The sequence below is a fragment of the Phodopus roborovskii genome, unplaced genomic scaffold, assembly GCF_943737965.1.
Source record: "Phodopus roborovskii unplaced genomic scaffold, PHOROB, whole genome shotgun sequence".
NCBI lineage: Eukaryota > Metazoa > Chordata > Mammalia > Rodentia > Cricetidae > Phodopus > Phodopus roborovskii.
In genome coordinates, this window is record NW_026126424.1 from 1,505,791 (window position 1) to 1,530,470 (window position 24,680).

The following is a 24,680-nucleotide window of genomic DNA, read 5'->3' on the forward strand; positions in this document are numbered from 1 at the left end:
TTTTAGTCTGTTTGTACAGCCTACTGGTTTGTATTGCAGATCAAAGACTTTTTCAGATCCGTCACGTGGAACATGATGGTATTCCACTTTGCTTCTGTTTCGTGTTTTGGTTTTGCTCTTGGTCGTTTTGTGTTTGTGAAAAATTAAAGCAACAATGGCTGTTATGGACTTCTGAAGGACCACCAGCTAACTGTGCACACATGCATTCTTGACTCGCACGGGGCAATGACACCTGCATACCTGGAACAGCACCAGCGCTCGGCTCATGAGGCACGGTTGCTGGATTGGCAACAGAGGCCTGGGCAGGCCAGAGGTGCTTACCTTGCTTGGAGCTGACATCGGATGGGATGTGTGACGGGTGTGATCCTGGAGAAAAGTGCTCGTCGCTGTAAGTGATGAGGGGGGTGAGGGGGTGGACCGCATGGGATGGCTGCACCACCGGCACTTTATTTGACTGCAAAGTAACCACACAAGGCCAACCGTTAATATGGCCTCCTGCCTCTCGTCTCCTGTCCCCGAGAAAAGAAAGTCACACAGGGGCAGTAGGCAGTCATCATTAAGGGGACACAAGAGCCGTGTATCCCAGTTGCCAGCATTTCTATGACAAATACTCAAGTACAAGAACGTCCCACAAAGAAGCCGATGGTGACTTCACCAGTGGCCTGCAGAGGTTTATCTGGCCACTATGCCTCTCGTGACCCAAACCTCTTCCCCCTCATTCCCTCCTTGCTTTCTGCTTGATAAAGAGCTGCGAGGCAAAAGTTGTGATCTATAAGCTTTCCACCCACTACTTATGTCTAGCTGCAGAAGTCCATTCAATAAAAAGCTGCCCTTTGAACAAATCAGCCATCAAACATTGCCAACTGAAACAACTTGGTAGGCACAGATTGATAATGTCCAAGTGCATCAAGCCTCGGCACACCTTTCAGAAGGATGCCCAGACAACCTCTGCACATCTTGTAGCTTTGTCAGATGTGATCATTTGCTTTTGCTGCTGCTCGGCTGTCTCCTGCTCCGCTGGGTTCCACAACAATTCCCAACCTTGTATTTGCTTTCGCAACACAAAAATCGCAGTTTGAAAGAACACTTCCAGTTGCTGACACTGAGCATTTGAACATTCTTCGGCAGGGGACTACAGGTCAGGCCTGTAACCCCAGCACTCAAGAGGTTGAGGTGGAAGGAATGAGTGTTGGAGGCTAGCCTGCACTAAAGGAAAGACCTCATTTTAAAAACAACAAGGGCTGGGGAGATGGCGTAGTGGATGAAGTCGCTTGCTGAGTCTGGTTCACCATAAAAGCCTCGGTGCGCTGGAGCACGCTCTGCCACCCTGACACTGGGGGAAAGGACACAGTCAGATTGTAGGGCTTGCTAGCCAGCCAGCCAAGCCAAGAGGTTGAGTGCCATGTCTCAAAGATGAGGTTGGGAGTGGCAGAAGACCCCTGACATTGACCCAGTGTGTGTCTGTGGAGGCGTGTGCGTGTGCGTGAGTGTGTGTGAGTGAGCGTGTGTGTGAGTGTTGCGTGTGAGTGCGTGTGTGAGTGTGTGTATGTGCGTGTGAGTGTGTATGAGTGCATGTGTGTGAGTGTATGAGTGTGAGAGTGTGTACGTGTGTGAGCGCGTGAGTGCATGTGTGAGTGCGTGTGTGAGTGTGTGCGTGTGTGAGTGTGTACGTGTGCGAGTGAGTGTGTATGTGTGTGTGAGTGTGTGTGAGAGTGTGTGAATGTGTGAGAGTGTGTGTGTGAGTGCATGTGTGTGAGAGTGTGTGTGAGTGTGTGTGAGTGTGTTTGTGTGTGTGTGTGCTACAAGGAAACTTTGTTCTTTTATACTGGGGATCCACTATTGGCACATGTTGGCCAATATCTATTTAAATTCTGAGACATGGCTTCAGAAAGTTACCCTGGCTGGGCTTGAACTCATGGCAATCCTCCTGTCTCAGGCTCCTGGGTAGCTTACATCACTCTGTCCAACTTACAAACAAATTTTATTGAATTTGCAAGCCCCAGACTATATAAGTGCATTTTCAAAAAAGGATCCAGATTTGCATGGATAATCTATGATCATTTTGATTGTGGCAAAGTCAAAAGTCATCCTTCCACCCAAGCCAGGTGTGGTAGTGCATGTCTTTTGTCCCAGCCTTTGGGAGGCAGAGGCAGGTGGGTGTCTTGTGAGTTCAAGCCAGTCTGGTCTACATGGCCAGCCAGGGTATATAGTAAGATGCATCTCAAACAAACAAACAAACAAACAAATAAAAGGTTTTCTGTGTTCTAGAAAGTGCTTACTAAATAAATCAGTAAGAGTAATGATTTAAAACAGGCTCAACATTAGGACAACCATTTTAAAAGAAACAATGATTTTAAAAGAAACAAGCTAGTGACAATATAATGTATTTGCGTGTGTGTGTGTGTGTGTGTGTGTGTGTGTGTCTGTGTGTGTACAGAGAGGAAGAAGGAAGGACAGACAGAAGATGAAGGGGATGGAGGGGCAGACTAGATTCCCTTGCATCAGGCTCCCGAGTGCCACCATGTCCCATCCCTAATATACTGTCGATTTGAAAACAATGTAAGTGGACATTAACCTTCATAAAATAATTCATATGTTAATTAACTGGACTTGGCCATTTCACTTCAAACCATGTTACATGTAGTAAGTGCATACAATTTTATTCACAAATAACAATGAAAAAAGAAAGAAACCTCCCCATGCCTCAAAGGAAGGAAATGCAACACACACACACACACACACACACACACACACACACGGTGGCTCTGATTTTCCACCATCTACTACTTAAAGCATCCTCAGAAGGATGAACATTTACAAACTGTGCAGTGATGAGCAACTCAGATTTCAGAGGAGCAGAGTACAGCGAGCTCACCAGTTCGGGCTTGCCTTCACTGTAATTACTTTGAATTAGTGACATTTTACTGTGCTGTGCCAGGCTAAGATGAATGTGGAATGAGTTTCTCAAGAAGTAAATAATCATATTAAAAAGAAATCGAGGAAGTGGGCTGACTGGTGTCCCGACGTGAACTGTTCAAATGTTTGGCCATGTCTCGACGGCTAGCGGACTCCACAACACATCATGTGGGCTGCACCTGCGGTACACGCTCACTTTGGATTTGATGCTCTTTACCAAGTAAGCACCAGAAGTGTCTGATTCAACGTGAAGGTCACCTTCAGGAAAATGAGGAACAGTCATCCTGGTGACGCTTCACGCTCTTTCCCCCGTCATTACAACCAACCACCCAAAAGAAACCCATGTGCCAAGAGCAGTAAAGGCAATAAATAGGTCACACTTTCTTGGGACAATGATGGGATTTCTACAGTGCTTACTGTAACAACCCTTAAAAAATATCTCTGTAGATTGTTGGGTAATTATGCTTCTGCTTGATAATTACCAGGCCCTCTCTAATGGTAACCTTTGCATGGCTCATCTAGCCCTCGGCATTTATTAAACAGAGCGCCATTATCAAAGCCACACAATTTTCCTCTACATATATTAACACACACATCCATGCATATAAATGTGCAAAAGGCTTAAAAATACTTGAATGCTTTTCAAGTGTTAATGATGTCATTTACTAAATATGTAAGAGGGGCTTCTGAAATGCAGGGGAATCAGAACGCTAGGGAAGTGAGCCAGGTAGGGACAAAAATTATACATTATTGTTTAAAGCAGAATAACAAAAAACAAACAAACAAAAACAAAAACAAACAAAAAAAACCCTCTTGCTTCCCGAATTTGAAAACGGATACATTTTGACCCTAGTTTAAAATAACTACTCTGGCGCTGACTCTTATATCCAAAGTCTCAAAAGTGTAATTGCCAAGTAACCCACACAGATATCGTCTTAGGGTTGTTATCGACAGCTCTGCAGAGATCTTCTGGAAGGATCTCTCTATTTTGCATGTCTTTCTTGTCTCCAGAGCACCACCCTTAGGAACTTGCATTGGCAGGCAGCCGTCCTTAATGTCTGACCTGTCCCTCCAGCCATACGGCTCAGACTCTGGTGCCATGAATTTTTGCTAAATTATGCTATCCTTGCTCTCCTCTTAATTTTACGGTTTTCAACACAGATTTGCTTTCCTGTGGGAAGGAGATAAGAGGCTAAGGATTTTAATTTGAGCTCTGGCCTTGTCTTATATTTTGCAAGATGGATGGCGCAAGCAGTCCTAGTAGGTGTGTTAAAGGCATCGTGGATTATGTCCATTTTTTGTGGTCGAAAATAAAAGTCACGAAATCTCAACAATATGTGTGAGCAGAATTCTAAGGTCTCCTGAAGCCCATTTCCACAATGTGTCTTAAATGAAGCAACGTGGACTCAAGCTACACTGACGATGCCTGCCCTGCCCGCCTCAGTGCCCCTGTGGCCTGAATTTGTAACACAGTGAACAGCCACAGTTGGCCTCAGTCCTCAGTTTATGACGCGATGAACACAAACCATGTCAGAACTGCCACTGTGGTTAAATCCTAAGCCAGAAAACAAATACAACAATTCTAGATTCTGCCCTTCTCATCTCCAAGTGGCAGGGTGTATTTTCTGGGAAAAATTATGAAAACACTACCTAAGTCTATCTCACAGCAACATTACGAGCTGTGACACATGTGTGTGGGTGCAGGTGTGTCCACTTATTAAGTGTCTGAAGAGTTCCCAAGCACCATTATAGCACTGATAACACAGATGTGGCCTCTACTATCACACAACTTATCATCTAGGGGTTTGGAGGCAGGGATAGCCAGCATTGTGGAGAGCGTGTCCTGGAGATGGACACCACATTCAAAACGCAAAAATGACCTAGATCTGAAACGCAAGTGTCAAGTGGTATGGGTTGGAAAATGGGGGAGGCATCATGGGTCTAGTCCTGAGCCTTTGCCTCATGGTAAAGTTGCAAGAAACCGAGAGAACAATTACATTCCTGGTCTCTTAAAAGGCAGGGAATAGAAGCAGAGGTCATCGAGGAGAAGGCTGTGAAGCCAGGACCATGGGCAGCACTGGTACAGCCCAGCCCACCACCCGGCTCCGGGCCTGGGGGCTGCCCCATACACAGACTCCAAGCTGCAGGGAAATCAGAGGACCTTTATGCGCTCTCTCTTTTTTGAGCCCTGTGCACACAGTATTTTACTCCATGCAACTCAGCTTTCTCTAGTCTGGAGAGAGAGAGAGAGAGAGAGAGAGAGAGAGAGGGAGGACAACGGTGGCATTTGTGTCTTCTTCATCCCTAGGCACAGTTAGGTAAATCTTACTTTCCAGTATAGAATCAGCAGATATTCCCAATATGTGTTCCTAATTTCATTACCCCTGATGACTGGGGTGCATAACCACTCCATCTTTCTCTGACGCTCTGGAAGCGCCTCGACACCCCAATCTATTGCTTGGGGTCACCCCGATCTATTGCTTGGGGATGTTTAGTAACCTCCTTAAGTCCCCAAGGCAGGAAGTGGCAGAGCGAGACCAAAAACAGATTCCAAGTGCACCTAGTTGGTGAGCCAAGGGAAAGTAATGGAGATAGAGGGATGGGGCAGCAGGTCTAGAAGATGGGCAGAAAGCAAAGAGGGGAGGTGGCCACAAAACAGCTGTCCCGCTTGTGCTGAGGGCTCAGACATGGCCGTTTGGGCAGCATTTTCCCAAGCTTGGGAGGCCCACCACTGGGGCATTCCACCATGTTAAACGTAACAGTAGTGGCACCTAATACTGATGGAGTGCTCACTGTCCTCTGGCACTTGGTCTGCAAACCCTTCTGAGGCAGGCGCGATCACTGCCCTTTCATGGCAAGATCAGACAACTGCGTGGAGGCACAGGGCCACTCAAGAACTCTCCCAAGCGCAAGGAGCTAGTGTGGCAGCATGCGCGGAGTCCAGCTCTGGAAGCCAAGTATATTTCCAGCATATTACGTGGCCTTGGACTCTGAGCTGACCATCCTGGTCAGGGCTGACGGCGTGTGACTTCTACGCGAAGACTCTGTGGTCTCTGTCCCGGGCCCAGGAATTGCCTCAGACAAAGAGGCACCTCAGCAGAGGTGGTCAGGGCAGCAGAGACTCAACAGCCACCTTTCTTTACACAGCTGGAAAATCTCCCAAGGCAGGCTGGCTGGCCGCCGCCCAGGCGGGACCCTGCAGGTAGGAACCGCTTTGGCATCACAGCCAATAAAACCCACACCTCCTGTGGATATGAAGTGGGTGCCACTTAGGGATCTGAGAGCCATCTCCGAAGCCAGGTTCCCAGAAATGACCCACTCGCCACTGGCTGGCACTGGGGCGTCCTACAAGTCCTCAGTCCCTGACGTTGTGGTTCACCTCTCTCCCCCGGCTGAGGCCCTGGGCCTGCTGGGAAGTGGGAGAACTGGATGAGTGGTCAGTTGACCTGGTAGCCTATATCCAGATGTCAGCTCGGGATCTCACCGTGTACAAAGCATGTCATTACAACTGCCTGTGGATTTTTACCAGGGGCATTCTCGATTATAACTGGAATACAGGGATAAATTGAGTAAATACGCTACCAACTGACCAAGGTGAGAAATGGCACCTGGCCTCAACTTTTGGAGTCTGGTGCTACTTAAATGCAGCCGTGTGACTTCCCCTCTCTTCTGAGAACCACAGCCCAGCCTTCTCACAGAGTGACAAATTAATCTATGAACGGGGCAGGGCGCACTGAGTTAGTTCCTTGTCAGCTAGGTAGAGCTCTGTCCCAAACACTCCTGACCACCCTCCACAGCCGAGCGTTGGGCTCAGGTCCAGTGTGGCTTTCACAACTGAGAGCATAGCCATTGGAAGACAGCAGCCTCTGCCAGGTGATGAGGGAGCCCCGGATTTCTCAGCCTTCCTCACACCCAAGTCTTGAGCAAAGGAGTAGTCTAGAGATCTTCACCATCAGGACATGGAGGCCTTTTGTGACAGGAAGCAATGAATATGGACTGAATGCCCCCAAGAGTGCCTGTCACTACATGAATGCTTTCGGATGTGCTCCAGCACGCCTCCACTGAGGTGGCTATCATTAGCACGAGTATACAGATGAAGGGGCCGAGTCCTTTTGAACACAAAGCTAAGTAGTAATTAGCAGACAGACTAGCTGTGCCAATGTTGGTTTGATACCAAAACCTTTGGTCTTCCTACCCGAGACTACGGTTTTTCAGTCCCTTTCTCCACCTCTGTTCTGTGCGACCAGCCATGTGAATACAGCTTGCCACGCATCTGATTGCAATGGAAACATCCCAGCAGGAATAGCACCTTGGAGAAGGCTGGGGCATCTCCAGCAGACTAGTGGACCAGAACTTTAAGACAAAGGAGGAAAAAAAAGCATGGAGTACCCATGATTCTCCTAGCCATCAGGTAGTGACCACATATGGTCTATTGATCCCAACCCAGCATCATACCAGAGGCTAAGATTGCATTTCACCGAGAGACCTGAAGCTCTGAGAAGACAATTTATGTAAGATTATCCTGAAAGTTAAGTTGCAAGTTAGAATTTGAGCCCAAATCTGTGTGACTCTGAAGCTACAGCTCGTAAACAAAAGAATCAAAACTAGGAAGCCCTGGCATTCTTTGGTTGTCATGTGTCAGCCACCAGTATCAATGCAGTTTAATATTCAGACGTGCAGACACTGGGGCAGAGTTCAAATCCTGGCGTGCAAGTGCCAGCCAGTTCCTGTACTTGGTAATCCATTCAGTTTCCCAGAATCTGTTTGCTCATTTGCAAAACTGGTGGATTCTAGCTCACAGGGTTACACTGAGGATTAACAGCAACACAAATAAAGCAATGAACTCAGGTCCTGCCTCATCTGTTCGGCAAGTGCTCTGTGGAGTGGATATAAAAGAGAGCCTGTAAATGAATGTGCATGCCCCAAACTTCAAGCCACACATCTCTGGGGTACCCTGCCCTGACCTATGCTTTTTTTTTTTTTCCTTCCAGACTTTCCTGCTCTAAAATACTTTTAATTTGTGCCTAAGTTTCAAGAATTTTCCTCTGGTTACCGCTTGTTGAAGTACCTTTCTCATCCTTTAGGACCAATGGCACCCTGTGCCTGCAATCTGAAACAATCCTACCATTCCGGTCTGGATCTCACTGCTGCATGCACACACACACAGCTGATCCCTGCTGCATGCACACACACACACAGCTGATCCCTGCTGCATGCCAGTACACACAGCTGATCCCTGCTGCATGCAGACACACACAGCTGATCCCTGCTGCATGCACACACACACAGCTGATCCCTGCTGCATGCAGACACACACAGCTGATCCCTGCTGCATGCACACACACACAGCTGATCCTTGCTGCATGCCAGTACACACAGCTGATCCCTGCTGCATGCCAGTACACACAGCTGATCCTTGCTGCATGCCAGTACACACAGCTGATCCTTGCTGCATGCCAGTACACACAGCTGATCCCTGCTGCATGCAGACACACACAGCTGATCCCTGCTGCATGCACACACACACAGCTGATCCTTGCTGCATGCCAGTACACACAGCTGATCCCTGCTGCATGCGGACACACACAGCTGGTCACTGCACTTGCTTTATTTCACTATCAGCAGCAGCTAACACAGTAGATCCCATCTATGCTTAGCTTACAGGCAGTTCTAAATGGTTTAACTCCGAGGTAACCGTTACAGTCTTAAAAACCACAACATGCTGATGAACCTTTGTTTATGCAGATTTATCAAGAAACAGTCATCATATTCAAAATTACAATAAAAATCTAAAAGCATATAATACATCTTAAGATAGCAAAATTTATTAAAATTTTGTTTTAAATCAAAATGAGAATAGCGGCCTTGTTTACACCTCCTCCCCTTAATAGGAGACATGGATTTTCATCGTGTGTTTTTACATTCAGATCTCCACTGTGGTATGTCATATTTCAGTCCAACTTCACAGAAACACTATTGCAATGGAGGATCTTCTAGACGTTTCAGACAATTGTGGGTCTTCTTCTCTGATACTAGATCAAAACCTGACAGGTGGCAGCACTTTCTTTGTGGTTATTCACAACATACATCACAACCTGTGGCATTGTAGATTCCCTCCCCCTCTCACACACACTCTGAACTTACCCACGTGTGACTTTGTAATATGGTGCAATGATCATTTGGAAAGTGAAAACATTAGAAGAGTTCACTGGGCTGACACATTTCTTTGCATAGTGTTGTAGAATATTTAACTATGTAAAGATGTGTTACATTTGTTTAATTATGTAAAGATGTGTTGCTGTTTCACCTTGACTGCTCAAGGCACCAGATTGGTCTAATAATAGCTAGACAGCCAATAGGTAGGCAGTAGAGGAATAAGCAGGTCTGATGGGAAGAGAAGAGAATGACAAGAAAGAGAAGGAGATGTTGCCCAGGGCCAGACAGCCGGGCAGCTGCCAGCTAGTGAAGACGTAAAGTAAGATGTATAGGACGAAAGAGAGGTAAAAAGCTCCAAGGCAAAATGTAGATGAGGAGAAATAAGTTAAAATAAGTTATAAGAGCTAGCAAGAAATGAACATAAGATAAGGCTGAGTATTCATGACTAGTAATTCTCCATGTCATGATTTGGGAGCTGGTTGGTGGCCCAAAAGAAAGCCTGCTACAACAGTGTGAAGACCCCATTTATTCCTGATTCCATTGTAAACGTTTTGGAGACTGAGGGGGGACACCAGGTTCACAGTAGTGTGCATCAGTTTTCAAAATTCTAGCTTTTGTTTGAAAGCTTAATTTTTATCTTAATCACTGGCATTAAATTAAATCAATTTTCTTCACACTGCATGGCAGATGCATTCCACTCACTGTAAGAGAATATGTCAGACACCAATGTTGGTGTCTGCCTTTCAATTATATGCTTGGAGGTCAAAGGTTAACAAAGCTGATCATTTTAACTGGCTTATTAACAATATCAGTGACATTTGACCTTTCTGGCAACACAGTGCCAAATGCAGCCGCTCTACACATGCCATCACCGGCTGTTTTAGCCAATCCTGCTTTTCGCCACCAGTGCAACATGGTAATAAAGACGGAGAAGGTTTTCTGTTGCCCTGAGAACTGTTTTGAGTCATGGATGCTTGGGTTTAGAGCACGCTTTAGGGGCTGACGTCTGTGGTGAAGTTACAGCATGTGGCTAACTGTTGTGTGCAGGTGACACAAGCCAGCTGGGTGAAAGGCATTATTCCGGTGACTCCAGGAGGCAATGACTTCATGGCTTACATGTTTGGGATGGTTTGGGATAGGGAAATTACACTGTATGTGTTACTCCCCTATACCGTTGCTATAAGTCTGTGTAACTCTTTTGTATCACTAGAAAGAGATTGTAACTGAGTGATTTTCCCCTAACATTTAACTCGGGTCCTGGCAAACCCAAGATCGTCAATATCTACTTGTCAAGTGCTTGTCTGAACAGGCTTTCAACACTGCCAACTCCTTTTAAGGGCGAATTAATCCATGCCTTTACATTACAAGCAGGGTTTCCTGTTTTATTCATTTTGTGTTGTGGCATGAAAAATTACAACACCATTATCTATTTGCAGTTTCCAAGGAGCAGGGCTTTGGGTCAATTTGACCCGGTTCTCTGATCAGTGTAGCACAAGGCCAACTTCTGGTATCCGCCTGGCCAAGTTCTGTTGTCCCTGTCAATGTCCCTATTTCTTTACTGGATGTTGGTGGGGGAAACACCCACATTTCTTGACAAGTGGTTCTCTCCATCATAAAGCCAGCAATGGTGTGTCAAAGTCATTCAGGTTTTTCAGTTTCTCAATTTCCTTTTCCATGATCAGCAGAGAAACCTCCACGCTTTTCTGAAGGGCTCATGTGGCTCCCCTGGGCCTCCCTAGTGACTTGCTTTCTGATGTTGGGGAGAGGAGGAAGAAGGAAAGGCGGGCCACACTAAGCCTAATAGAAAGCAGGCGCAGCGGGTAAAGCACCTGCTGCTCACACATGGGGACTACAGTTTGGATCCCATTACAACTGAGCAATGCTGGTGGGTGTGGTGGCCTGCCTGTAATCCAGAGAGCAGAAGAAACAAACAGGATCCTGGGAGCAGCACAGCTAGCTAGCCAGATCTAGGGGCTCTGCCTCAATACATATAGTGGGGAGCAATCGAGGAAGATGCATGCATGCGCACACACATGCACACACACACATGCACACACACACATACACACACACACATACACACACACATATACACACACACATATACACACACACATACACACACAGACAGGCACACTCACACCCCCCCCACACACATACAGGCACATACACATACACACACATACATACACACACAGACAGGCACACACATACACACACACACAGACAGGCACACACACACACATACACACACACAGACAGGCACACCCATACCCACACAGACAGGCACACACACACACACACACAAAGACACACACACAGACAGGCACACACACACACACTCACACACACAGGCGCACCCCCCCACACATACATACACACATAGACAGGCACACACACACACATACACACACACAGACTGGCACACACACACACACATACACACACAGACAGGCACACACACACATAGGCACACCTACACAGAGGAAACTTAGTTTCCTATTTTCCCCTTGTATCATCCTTTGCAAACAAAAGTGACCATTTGTCGCTGCGATTATTCTGATTATAAAGTTATGAGGAGGTCATCTAGCTTTTGTGTTTCTTTGTTCACACAGAGGCTATAGCTTCCAGTGTGTACCACCCGTCCTCACCAGAGACATACTTCAGAAAGAAGGAAGAGAGGTAGCACATGCTTCCCTTCCGTCCTCCCACATCTGGGAAATCGGGCAGAGCTGTGGTACAGGAGGCCTTCCACATGAACTGCACAGTCAGAGCTGAAGGAACACGAGAGGAGGAGGGCATAGTCACACATGGATGTGCACACACACACACACCCACTCATTAAGGAGAGATGAAAGTCAACAACAACAACAACAAAGCAAAACAAAACAAAACAAAACAAAAAAACTTCCTTTGAAGAAAGTCGAGGAAAATTCCAACAGTGCTTTGGCTTGCTTTCAACATTTCCAGTCAATAACATACGGGGTAACCGACTGCCTTTTAGAAATGTTGTGTCAGAGCTTCAGCTTTAACTTAAATGATCTAACTCTTTGGGGTCACTGGAAAGAAGGCACAGATGTGTGCCTCCACTCCAAGAGAGGCGATGTAGGTGAAGAGTTCAAAGCCTGCTGGGTGAGTGAGACAGGGGAGGGTTAAGTTTCCCCTACTTTTCCTTAGGGGTACAACCTCACACTCCTGGTTCTGCCTTAAAATTGTTCTTTATTATATCTTGCTCCATTCCTACTGTATAGCAAATAGTTACACAGCAGTCTAAGGCAGTTATGCAGCTACCTAAGGCTGGCTCTCCTGGGCCAAGCATGGCCATGGCTCTCCTGGCTCTTCTCTTCTGGGGCTCGCTGTTTGCTATAATCATGTTACTCTTGCTTTAGACTTTGTATTTCCAACCCTGTAAAATTTCTGTCTTTAAGGATATGTAAAGATTTCAACCCAAACTCCTCATGATGCTGCCAAATCCCATTACAGGTAATCCAACGCTGAAGACTTCTCTCTAACCAATGTAGTAGGGAAACGGTCTTGTGATCCCTCTCAGAGAAAGAGTATGCTGTCACCATCACGAATGTTAACCTTTAGCTTCCCCAAAGAACTTTTGTGAGTTACGATCTCAGGCGATTAGTGGCGGGAATGCAGTGATGTGTAGAGATGGGCATCGAGATTAATGCAGGAGAGAAGTCAGTGGACAAAGACTGGAAACCCTTCCTCGGCTGGGCTCCAGACAACAGAGCATGTGTGAGGAAAGCCCATGACACATAAACTCTGGAGAAGATGCAGACTCACAGGGAGGGTGCTCCCTTGAGTGTCTGTCTTCCCAGGTCACCAGCCACTGCCACTCTTGGACGTGCCTTTATTGATTTTTTTCCTTAACAAACTGTCTCTATCTCTATTTTTTAAAAAGCCTCCCATAGTCCCTCAACCAATACAAAGTGGAAGGTCACTCACCCCAGCTGTTTATCACCTCCACAAACCCGAGCATGCATCTGCCCATCTGCTCACAGATGTGGAAACTAAAGCTCACAAGGACTAAGCTTTGCTGAGATCACATCTGCTCTAGTCTACTCCGATAAACAGGTCCCTGGGAAAGTTGAGATCACAAAGGGGAAACACTCACCCAGGGAACCCCAAAGGGACTCCCTGTTCTCAGTAACTGGAGTCTGTGGACAAAGAGACTGGGCCGCCTAGAAACGGAGGGAAGACCAGAGTGTGGGCATGAGGATGATGTTTAGTGTGCGACAGTGTAACATCCATCACCTGACTGATTTTGCAGCCTTTGACACACCCCTGGTGCTCTGAGCACACCACTGCTTTTCCTGAATCAGTCAGGATAAACAGCCAAAGACAAACCAAAGCAGACCTGAGGTTTACTGTGCTTGGGCAAAGCATTCTTTGTAAGGTGATATAGTGGCTAACACTGAGGCCAGACAAGAGATGGAGCATCATGGGTGAAAGGCTGGCTAGCATCCTAGGACACAAAACCAACAGGACCAGCACCTGGAAGAGTGACAGGGACCTGTCTACAGCAGAAGATACAGAAAGATATCAATCAAGTGGTCTCAACATTTTCTGGACCATGGACACTGGAAACCACATTTAGTCACAGATCTGTGGATTGGAATGGGGGTGCACAGAGTAACTAGGAGTAGGTGGGGGACAGGATGCTCCCTGGTCCCTTGATTTAAAAAAAAAAAAAAACCCTCTCATATCCCAGAAAAGAAGTGCTTAACTCTTCATGGCATAGTAACTAATTAGTACTGGCATGCTCAAGTTTCGTCAGTTTGATGACAACAGTATTTGTAGGAGCACTGGTCAGTTTTTGTCAATGTGACAAAATGTGATACAAACTAGCATCACCCAGGAACTGCCTCCATCAGACTGGCCTTGGGGCATTTTCTTGATTAATGACTGGCATGGGAAGGGACAGTCACTGTGGGCAGTGTCACCGCAGACAGCAGTCCTGGGTACTACACGAAAGCAAGCCAGTCTTGTATCGTTCTGAACGGTCCCTGTGAATCAATGGTGTATGCCGTGGAGCGTTCTCAGCCAGGCTGAAGTATGCTTCGGGGAACTGCTGGAGGCTCCTTCCCATTCACACCACCCACTCTACCTGGGAGGAAAAGGCAGTTTACTTGGAATGAAAACGATGCTGTGACATCACGACTTTCAGGGTGTGCTTATGAGTCAAGGGAAAAGCACCTTTGGTTTTGGATTTAAAAAACAAAATCCTGAAATGAGTTAGAAACTGAGGCAGAAGACTTAAGACGGATGAAGCAGATTCCAACCCTGGGTTTCCACATAATTCTTGCATATTCTGAGTCATTTTAAATGGACAAATAAGTCAATCGAGACACAATCCTCAAAAATATGTAAATAATGTATATACACATATATAATATATATATACACCTTTAAAAAGACTTTCAATCATATTTACATATTTTCTAATCATATATTCTATATTTTTCTCTCTATATATATTATTTATATGTTTTCAGCAAAGAATCTTTCTATTCTCTACAGCACAAAGATGACAGTTAGCTACGAACTGTGCTAGTGAAAAAAGCCACACTTCTGTGACTACAGAATCCAAGTCTATCAAGCTCTTTCTTGTGTCACTGAGTGTTGGTGGGAAATGTCCTTCCTTGGCCCCTTTGAGTTCCCATCATTTTTAGGTACTCGTGGGAAGAAGTCAGAGCAACACTAAAGCCTGGCCAGTTGGTGGACCTCCGTTCAGGGCAATCCACACTGCCCCAAGTGTACAGTCGTGTCCTGGAAACAAGGGAACTCACTGCTGGACTTCCAGGATTTTAGGAGCCTGTGTTGTGTAGGATGAAACCGGTCACAGCAGGATTATCTGCACTCTAGGAATCTGGTCTGTTGGCAAACACTAAATCCCTTAGTATAGTATCGTACAACTCTGTTTCTCTACTTATGTCTCCCCGTGACAGGCAACTGAGACAAAAACCCTGACCTTTGTCTAAACTATTCAAGAACAGAGTCCCGAAAACGATCATTTGCCAAGACCTAGAATGTCCACTCTCAGCGGCAGGGGATGTGGTCCCAGTCACTCACTCCTCTGCCAGGTCTACCCTTGCTGCTGGGCTGCTGGGCTGCTGGGCCTAACAGCACTGAGTTACTTACTGCACAGGTAGAAGCTCCCATGCACTACAATGGGAACAGTGTAGACCAAACGTAGTGAAAAGCACTTGAAGTGCCTTAAAGGGCCAGGAAGACAGCTGTGTGCTGTACAAGCCTAACTGTCCAAGGTAGATCCCCAGAACCACAGAGGAGGAAGGATTGACTCCTGAAGGTTGTCCTTTGACCTCCATGAGCACTCTGTGTACATGCCCTCCTCCCGCAACACACACACGCCACTACCACACACATGTGCATGCCTCCCCACACACCATCATACATATGTATGTGCCTCCCTACACCATACACATATGAATGTGTGCACACACGTGGATATTTTGACTATCTGTGTACCACATGGGTGCCTGGTGCCCACAGAGACCAGATGTGGGTGTTATATACCCTTGAACTTGAGTTACAGACAAATGTGCCACTTGGGTGTTGGAACAGATCCTGGTGACAGATATAGTATTTTTTTTTGCCACAGTAATAAGGGTTAGAGCTTTGGAGATGAATCAGTTGGCAAAATGCTTGCCACAGTATCAGGAGAGACCTGAGAGCAGTTCATAGCAAGCATGAAGAAAGCCGGTATCTGCCATGCCGGAGGGATAGAGACAGAAGGGTTAGCTCATTGGCAGGCAGCCTGGCTACATCAGTGAGTTCCAGGCCTAGTGAGAGATCGTCTCTCAAAATGAAAGGTGGAGAGCAATTGAGACAGACATGACATCAACCTGTGGCCTCGCATGCACAGCTACACATACATGCACTCATATGTATGTAAACACACATGTCTATGCTACATATGAAGAAAAGGAAATGAGTTTTACATAAAGATGCAAAACTGAGGACTGGAGAGATGGTTCAGTGGTTAAGACTGCTCTTCCATAGGTCCTGAGTTCAATTCCCAGCAACCACAGGATGGCTCACAACCATCTGTAATGAAATCCGGGGCCCTCTTTTGGCCTGCAGGGATACATGCACACAGAACACTGTATACATAATAAATAAATAAATACATTTTCAAAAGTGCTAAAGTGGCAGGGTGGTGGTGGCACACGCCTTTAAGCTCAGCATTCAGGAGGCACAGGCTGGTGGATCTCTGGGAATTTGAAACCAGTCTGGTCTACACAGCAAGTTCCACAACAGACTTCAAAACTACACAGAGAAACCCTGTCTCAAAAAAACAAAAACAAACAAACAATAACAAAAAAATGGCAAACAAGCCAAAAAAAAAAAAAAAAAAAAAAAAGCAAAACAGATTTCAGTTGGGGGTTCTGATGGACGGGACTTTAAAACCTGGGGACAGTGCATCAGAGCAGCTGCCCAGGCCAAAGGCACAGAGGCTGACACTGGCTAGAGACGGCCAGAGAGACCAGAAAGGCTGCTGCTATGCAGCATGCTGCCCCAAGGAATAAATGCCCTCTCCAGGGAAGGAAGGACTCGGCATAGAGAGTTTTGAAACTCTTGTCTTCTGGAGAGAGAGAGAGAGAGAGAGAGAGAGACAGGAGAGCAAAATTAATCTGCGGTCAGGACTGGAGGCTCCTGGGCCAGGAACTGGATTGGAAGGTCAAGAACCCAGGTGTCCTTTCTGGTCCTATCTGCTACTGTGTATAACCTTCAGTAAATGACTGCCTACTCTCCCGAACTCCGGCTTCTCTGCTGAGTGAGGGGAAGATTTTCCCTGCACTGGCTTTGTGTTAGGATCAACGTGCAGAAAGCTCAGTGCAAGAACGGGAGACCACCCTGTCAGTACGGCTTCCGTTCCGTTCCAGTTTGGCCTACTGGAAGCCATCAAGGCCACGTCCCACACTGAGAACGTTTCACTACAGCCAACATGCATGACTTCCATGAATACCCAGTGAGTATAACCTGGGATTTCGCTGAAACGGTAATAATGGCCTCACAGGTGCCTGTCACTCACCGTGCCTACTGCCCACGGGCAGCCTACTTCCGTGTTAAGGCAACTTTGTGGGAGAACGTGTTTTCTATGGCACAGTGTCATCTATCTACATACCTCAAGCTACGACATCTGAATGCCCATGTTATAAAGGTGATCAAATGGATGACTAGCCAGAGAAGATCAATCAGAAAGTAGAAACATCTTAAATGCTAGAACAACAAACACGGAGATAGCCCAAGAACATAAAAGCTTGTGGAACAGAAATGCACTTGGGAGAAAGCAGACAGGCGAAACCTGATGTGTGTGGCTACAGCTACTGAAAGCTGAACTCCTGAGATCAACAGATGGTGACATGTTCGCCACGGTCATATCTCCCAAGCTCTCTCTGGCTCCGGTGGCCCCAGGACCATCAGTTGAAAAACTCTGCATTCCAATCCTCTAATACTCTGTAGTTTGTCTCACACCAAGAAGTGACCCCGGAAGGAAGGAAACATACTTGTGGTGAGGCATGACTTCAAAACTGGGAACAGTAAAAACTGCTTTTAAGAGACCAGGGCCAGCCAGTGAGCCAGGCCTCGACGGAAGTGAGTGCTGGTAATCTATGGGAGCCTAATGGGATTTACCCAACAATATAAGACCCTGGGAGGGACGCGTCAAATGTCATTAAATTATTTCCATTGTCTTTAAAACGAAAGACCAATTTCTTCCAGTAGAAAAACCAGTGAGATTGTGTTTATAGTGTTTTTATCCTAAAGACTGAGAGGCCAAAGGATGGGACCCTACAGATGAGATGCCTTCATCCTGCCAGAACTCCATCAAGGGCCACACCTCAGATAGGACTCCCAGAGGATGGCCTGTACCCTAAATCTACTCAGAACCCCAGTGCCCCCATGAACCTAACCTCCCATAAACCCAGATGACAGGTCTGTGGCTCAGGGCAACTACACTGCCCAGACCCAGGGGAGGTGCTGGGAACTGGTGCTCATCAGGGCTCAGACAGTTGAGCTGAGGTGTGGGTTAAAAACTTCTATGACTTGGGGCTTGCAGAAGTAACTGTAGAGGAAGAGTCCCCATCACATTCCGGAAATCTAGCCTAGAGGTCTTATTTGAATCCTTCATTTTCAAGGGTTAAGAGTGAGGTCCTGTCTCAGAAATCTAACACCACATGCAGTCAACAAAATAGCCATTCCAAGGAAAGGTTGCACAAAAACTTGGGCCAAAAACTAGAAAAGAACCACAGCACCTCCATGTGCTTCAGAGAGACGCACACCCTGGTTACAAAGCAGTTTCCTCACAAAGGAACATTCCATCCCAGAGGGAAACACTAAGACTCTGGAAGTAGACAACTTACAAGTCTCAGAAATCCCTGTGATTACAAGACTCATAGGCCCCTCCCTTCCTGACTTTATGTAAATAATAAAGACAGCTACAGGACTGAGATTCCCATCCTCTTTGCTGCCTCTGAGCTGTGCAGAGGGTGGCAGAGGGTGCTTTTGTGAGCTTCAGCCACAGTGGGGGTCACTTTTGGTGATGCAGCTGTCTTTGTGTCACCGATGTTCCTGTAAGCGACCTCTCACCCACACTCCCATAAGTATCCCAGATACACTCTGGTTGGCAAGTCGTACTTTGGGGAGGGGGGGGTCATTTCTTTGGTCCATCATGGGTTCCCTGTCTGGGGTAAAAAGATAGCTGTTCACATCTCTTCAGGAAAAGTCACCAACACAGTCTCCTTTGGATTTCCCAATCTCTTGGTAAAGAAGGTGCTAGTAGCTCTGTGTCTCAGAGAAGGGAGCTTCAGGGGCACAGGGCCTCAGAGACACAAACAGAAATCACAGCACCTTCCGGCCCTCCTCTGATGTGCCACTGCCATCTGTGTTTAGGCCAGAAATGGTCACACAGGGCCATCTGAACACACTAACTACTTGGGTCACCATTTGAATCACTCACAAATCCCACACTTGAGACAAGCTCACCAGTGAACATCAGGAAGGGCTGTCCTGTTTAGAAAATCCTTGCCCATCAAAAGAAGCCACACCATTAAGGAACTTTCTGCACCCCCCCCCCAAATTGTCCAGTTCATTCTAAGAATGACCATGCTTCAGGCTTCCAACTGGAGCAGTGCTCAAGGTTCCCAGTCAACTTTGTCACCTTTAAAATTCAACCTTTATATCACCAGGATTGGAAGGTGTCTTCACAGGAACCTGTGGGGAAGCCTTTACCCCACATTTAAATCCAGTCTCCGTCTTGAAATGTAAACATACTGTAAGCCAATGGAAGGTGTCTTCACAGGAACCTGTGGGGAAGCCTTTACCCCACATTTAAATCCAGTCTCCGTCTTGAAATGTAAACATACTGTAAGCCAATGGTAAAGGTTCTCCTGCTTAACTGATTTATCCTTCCCTAATGGCCCGGTTAATTGTGTCTTCACCCAACAAATGTTCTGGTTCAGTATTATCTTCACTTTATTTTCAATTGGCTCATTTTTAAAGCTTAAAAAATATCCAAAACAGACGGAAAACTATTTCACAATTCCTCAAAAAGTTAAACATGAATTACGTTACCCAACAATTTTATTCCTAAGATCCAAGAGAGCTGAAAGCATTTATTCACACAAATAGTTATATATAAATATTCATATGCAGAACTGCATATGATAGCCAAAAATCGGAAACCACAAAGGCCACAGACACAGGCAAACGGCGAGATATACATGATAAGGAATATTATTCACCCAATGAAAATAATGACGCACTGGCATACAGTTGATGAACCTAAAAACATGTTAAGTGAAACAAGCCAGATTTTTAAATATATATATATATATATATATATACATATACATATATATATATATTACAACTTCCTTTACATAAATGTACAGAATTAGCAAATCCATGGAAAAATGATGAAAGTCTACCACTACCTGAGAGGAGGGACTGGGCCTGGCTGGTGAAAATGCTCTGTGATTTGACGGTTTTGACAAATGGCCAACCATATACACTATAATGGCACCCGCTGAACTGTACACTTTGAGTGGATTTAAGTTTATGTAAATTAGAGCCAAATCTTCACAAAACCCAAAGGATAAAAATGGACTTGGACTAAAAAGATTGTTTTCTTGTGTTTGTAGAGAGAAATCCAAGATTGTGAGCATATAATTGACTCTCTGAACCTCGTAATTTTATAAGTTTTGATAACAAGGGAATCTGAGGAGGCTGCAGTTGGAATTTTATACCATGTGTCGGGGCACTGTGGCCCCCACATTAAACAGGGGACATGTCTAGAAGCTCCTTCCCCATTCTTTCTTCCTGGCCTATGTCTCAGAGACGGCATAAAAGCTCCTTGCCCCTCTTATAGCCCAACTGTTTGCTAACACAGACCTTTGGGAGGGGCAAGGGAGAGTGACACCTCAGACGCCTTCCTGTCCACTATAGCCCGGCATGTTGCACACCTCCTGGGACCTGGCCTGGTCCTTGTTCTCAGCTGCCATGAGCACGCACACTGGGACTTGAGGGGAACACGGTGTACAGATTCTAATAGCCAGGCTACATGGGCCAGGCGCATGTAGCCTTCATCAATACCCTGAAACCGCACACGTTCAGCTCTGGGCTCAGAGGCACCACTTTTCTTCCCCATGTTTAGTAAAGAGACTTTTTAAATGGAAAGGAGCAGACTCCACGCTGAGGCAGCATTCACCTTCTCAGACAACTGCAGACTTAGAATCAACGGTTTAAAAGTTGCTCTCAGGCAGGGCTGGCAAGATGGTTCAGTGGGTGAAGGCACTTGCAGCCAAGCTCTGTGCCCTGAGTTTGGTCCCTGAGCTCCGCATGGCTAAGGGAGGGAGAGAATAAAGAACTGACTCTTACAAGTTTCCTCTGACCTTCACACACACACACCAGCTGCACACACCTCCCCCACGGCTACACACAAATAACAAAATAAAATGCAACAACATTTAGCTGAATGGTGGTGGCACACCTCTTTGGTCCTAGCACTTGGGAGGCAGAGGTAGGTGAACCAAGGCCAGCCTCGTCTACAGAGTGAGGTTCCAGGACAGCCAGGCCCACACAGAGAAACCCTGCCTAGAAAAATCAAAGAAGTTGTTCTTTAGGAATTTTAAATAAATGACCATGATTATTTACACTTTCCCTACTAGTTTCAAAATTCACTTCAATGCTGTTTCAACTCATACTTTCCGTCTTCTTGGACGTGAACGAGATTTGAAGCCTGCATCTTATTTTTCTAGGCTCTGGCCATGTTCTTCTGACTGAGCCAGGGCTAAGACCGAATCTGTTCTGCAATCTCTCAAGGCCCTCCTTAGCTGCCTGTCAGGATATCCGAAAAGTTGCCTATGAGCTTGGGATAAACCAAGTATCTGCTACAAAAGGGCCCACACTGCCACTCCAGATGAGAGAAGCGGAGAGTTGATGGGGGACTGCAGAGCTTGAGATCAGAGTGGCAGCTTCCAATGTGCCATCCTCCATCAATCACTATAGGGGGGATGCTCACATGAGCCACAGCTGGAATCCAGTGCCGCAGCCGGGACTCCAAGCTACTGCCTGGCTCTGCTGATACTGGGCAGAGGCGAGCCCACTCCCGTCAACACAGCTCAGTTCTGTCCAAGTCGACGAACGCTGGATCAAACAGCTTGCGTGGTGACGGGCTGAGCCGTGGAAGGAAACAAGGGATGAACATGAGCACAGCTTCACCACCTTCCCAAGAACCGAGTCTCCATTTGGAGAGGGAGGGTATCTTTGCAGATAAAACCAATCTGGAACGCGGAAAGCAAGGGCAGCAGGAAACAAGTGTCCAGGCAGGAAGAGACAGTGAGTGTGGGAATGCACACAAACATGAGCGCTGTTGCGGGTACGGAGAAGATTGGGGAGTGGCGAGGATGCCCGAGGACCCTCATGGGCTGGCACAACGTAGGGGAGAAGAGGGAACCCGGCACCCGTACCAATCAACATCCATGTACTGAGCCTCAGGTTTCCCATCGGTGCTTCCCGCAACCAAATGAACAGTGACTTCCACGAGTCACTAGGCTACCGAGTGGCAGAAACGACAGCCAGATGCCCCACCCTGCCACTCCGAGCCCCTCCATAATGCTGTCTGTCTTAGATACGTTTCAAAGATCAGTTTACAGAACCGCAGGTGAGACTTGTAAACCCCAGTGGAGCTGGCTAAAAAGTAAGTAAGTAAGTAAATAAATAAATAAATAAATAAATAAATTAAATAAAAAGTGTAAGACCATGTGACGGTGACAGGGCCTGGTGCTTCAAGCCTGCAACCCCAGCAATTCAGGAAGCTGAGGCAGGAGGATCACAAACTCTATCTCAATGTGTGTCTCGGCGGCTGCAGAGCCTTACCAGGGTGCAGAGCTCTACACCGTGCTGATGAAGGGGCGTTCACATGTACACCTGTGCCTTTCTGTTCCCTGTGAGTACTGAGAGAGGAACCCCACAGCAGGGGAGATGGCAGATGGACCAGAGGAATGCTCTCAGAACCCAAAAGCCAGAAAGCCTCTCCCTTTCCAAGAGCTCCCTGACCTGGGTGGGACCCTGCTGCACCTCTGGCAACCCCACGGCTGCTGTTGCGGCTGCCATCATCATCTGTGTTCCACAGGAAGGCAGACCCATGCCTGGGTGTGGGGGCAGTGACCTCTATAGCAAATACAAATTGTGGCTATGCCCACGGGGAGGGTTTCAGCTTTGTAGCAGACCATACAGCTTTATCAGACGTGGCTGTAGGGGAAATCACTTTCTGGATAAAAGGGGACAAAGAGGAAAAGGCCTAGAAAGAAATGCACTGAAATGTTTAGCTACTGTCATCATGTTAGGGTATAGGCAAAGCTTGTCATCTACAATTGATGTGTTATTCCTGGGAGTCAAAGATTTTTTTTTTACTAAAAACAAACAAACAAACAAATAACACTGTTGCCCTATGTAAGTTGCCCTGTTAGAAAAGGACACTGCTAATGTAATCTTGGTTATGCTATTGTCGTAGCAAAGAGAGCCTGTCCACACCCACAGGTGCACACTGAGATGTGGGGTGGGGCGGGGCTATGTATAGTATATGTGTTTTAAGAGAAGTCATGCTACCTAGTCTTGAACTTGCAATCCTCTGCTCAGCCCGCTGAGATTAGACAAGTGCCACCACACCCAACTACGACGAGTCTCAGGTTCGGTGAGTGGATAAGGAGGACTGGCATTGACACCCACCATCCTGCCCCACTCATCTCCCTGCTGCTTCTGCTTGCCACTGTGACCTGGACTGAGACAGAGACCAGTATGGGCACCCAACCGTAGGGACGCCTGCCACCTGAGGTTTCTTGAAGTGGCGCCCAGAGAGCAACCAAGAGACAGACATCAGAGCTAGGGCCGATGAGACCCTGACAGGTACCTGAGAAGGGAAGGGAGGGAGAAGGGAGGCCCCCACCTCCAGATGCAGCCACCCACCCCGGCTTCGGAGAGAGCATGGCAGCAATGGCCACTGAGGCCCACACAGGCTCTGCCGGTGTGCTGATGGCGGGACCATCCTCTCCATCGCTCAGGTTATCCATGCCGGCTGTCGGGAGCGTCACAAAGAATGGCAGTACCGAGCGTGTCATCTTACCTGCAGTTTGTCACAGTGCCTCTTGCTCTCAGATTCTCCTGGGTTTGACTCATTCACTACAAACCCTTTCCCCCAGTCAAAAAGGCTCCGCATTAAGGACATTTTACTGGACTCGGTTCCTCCTACCCAAATGGAAGCGTGAGGTAGACTCCTGCTTCCCTTCTCTGGGAGCTGGGGGCATGGCATCAAGATCAAGCACACTCAAGAGGGAGCCCTGTGCTGCAAGGCAGACGTCCCGGCCCGTCTGACAGACCTTTCCCATGTCACAGACAGGATGACAAGCAACACCAACACAAAGGTCAACCTTCTCAGGTCCCTGGCTTGCTGGTAAGAACACCCACCTTGGCTTAGGAGAAACCCAAAACAAGCAAATGCCACCCACCTCCCATACACACTCCTCAGGTGCCCCCTCCCTTCTACACCTGCCACTATTACCCCTGTTAAATACAACAGAAAGACCCTACAGAGAAATCTCACACGTGACTAGGGTTGACTGGTGTGTGTTTTCATTTTCTATCTGTGGCCAGGAAGACAGGATGGGAACCGGGCCAGCTGTGGAATTCGGTAGGTCTGTCCCGGTCGGTCCCAAGTTTAGCATTCGAACTTGGACGTCTAAAATCTCGACATTTCCATCTGGGTACCCTGTCCTGTTAACAGAGGCACTTGGCAGACAGAGGGGCAACTTGTTAGATCTGTTTATCTCCATCTAAGCAGCTGTAGGTGCGTCTGCCTGCACGAGCACCTGCGTGCAAGACGCAATTAAATAAGAGATGTGAGACCATGCTTGAAGCCTTGGCATCGGAGCCTTGGGCAACTCCATTTGTCTCCATTGTCAACAGACAGAAAGTGATGACTTCCCAAGGCTGTGCGCCTACAAACGCTTCTGAAAGTCTAGAGGGGCAGCTTGCCTTCCCAGACAGGACATACGGACTCCACCCACCGACACCCT

The 24,680-nt window shown here is 47.0% G+C and overlaps 1 protein-coding gene across 8 annotated transcripts in view; it reads right to left on the bottom strand.

Moving 5' to 3' along the window:
• Window positions 1–24,680, bottom strand: part of Lef1 (lymphoid enhancer binding factor 1) — a 107,095-nt gene that overhangs the window by 33,918 nt on the left and 48,497 nt on the right. For all 8 annotated transcript variants that reach the window (XM_051185494.1, XM_051185493.1, XM_051185496.1 and 5 more), the window contains one exon: window positions 322–454. In XM_051185494.1, the coding sequence (XP_051041451.1) occupies window positions 322–454 (133 nt within the window). The remainder of the gene's footprint in view (window positions 1–321; window positions 455–24,680) is intronic.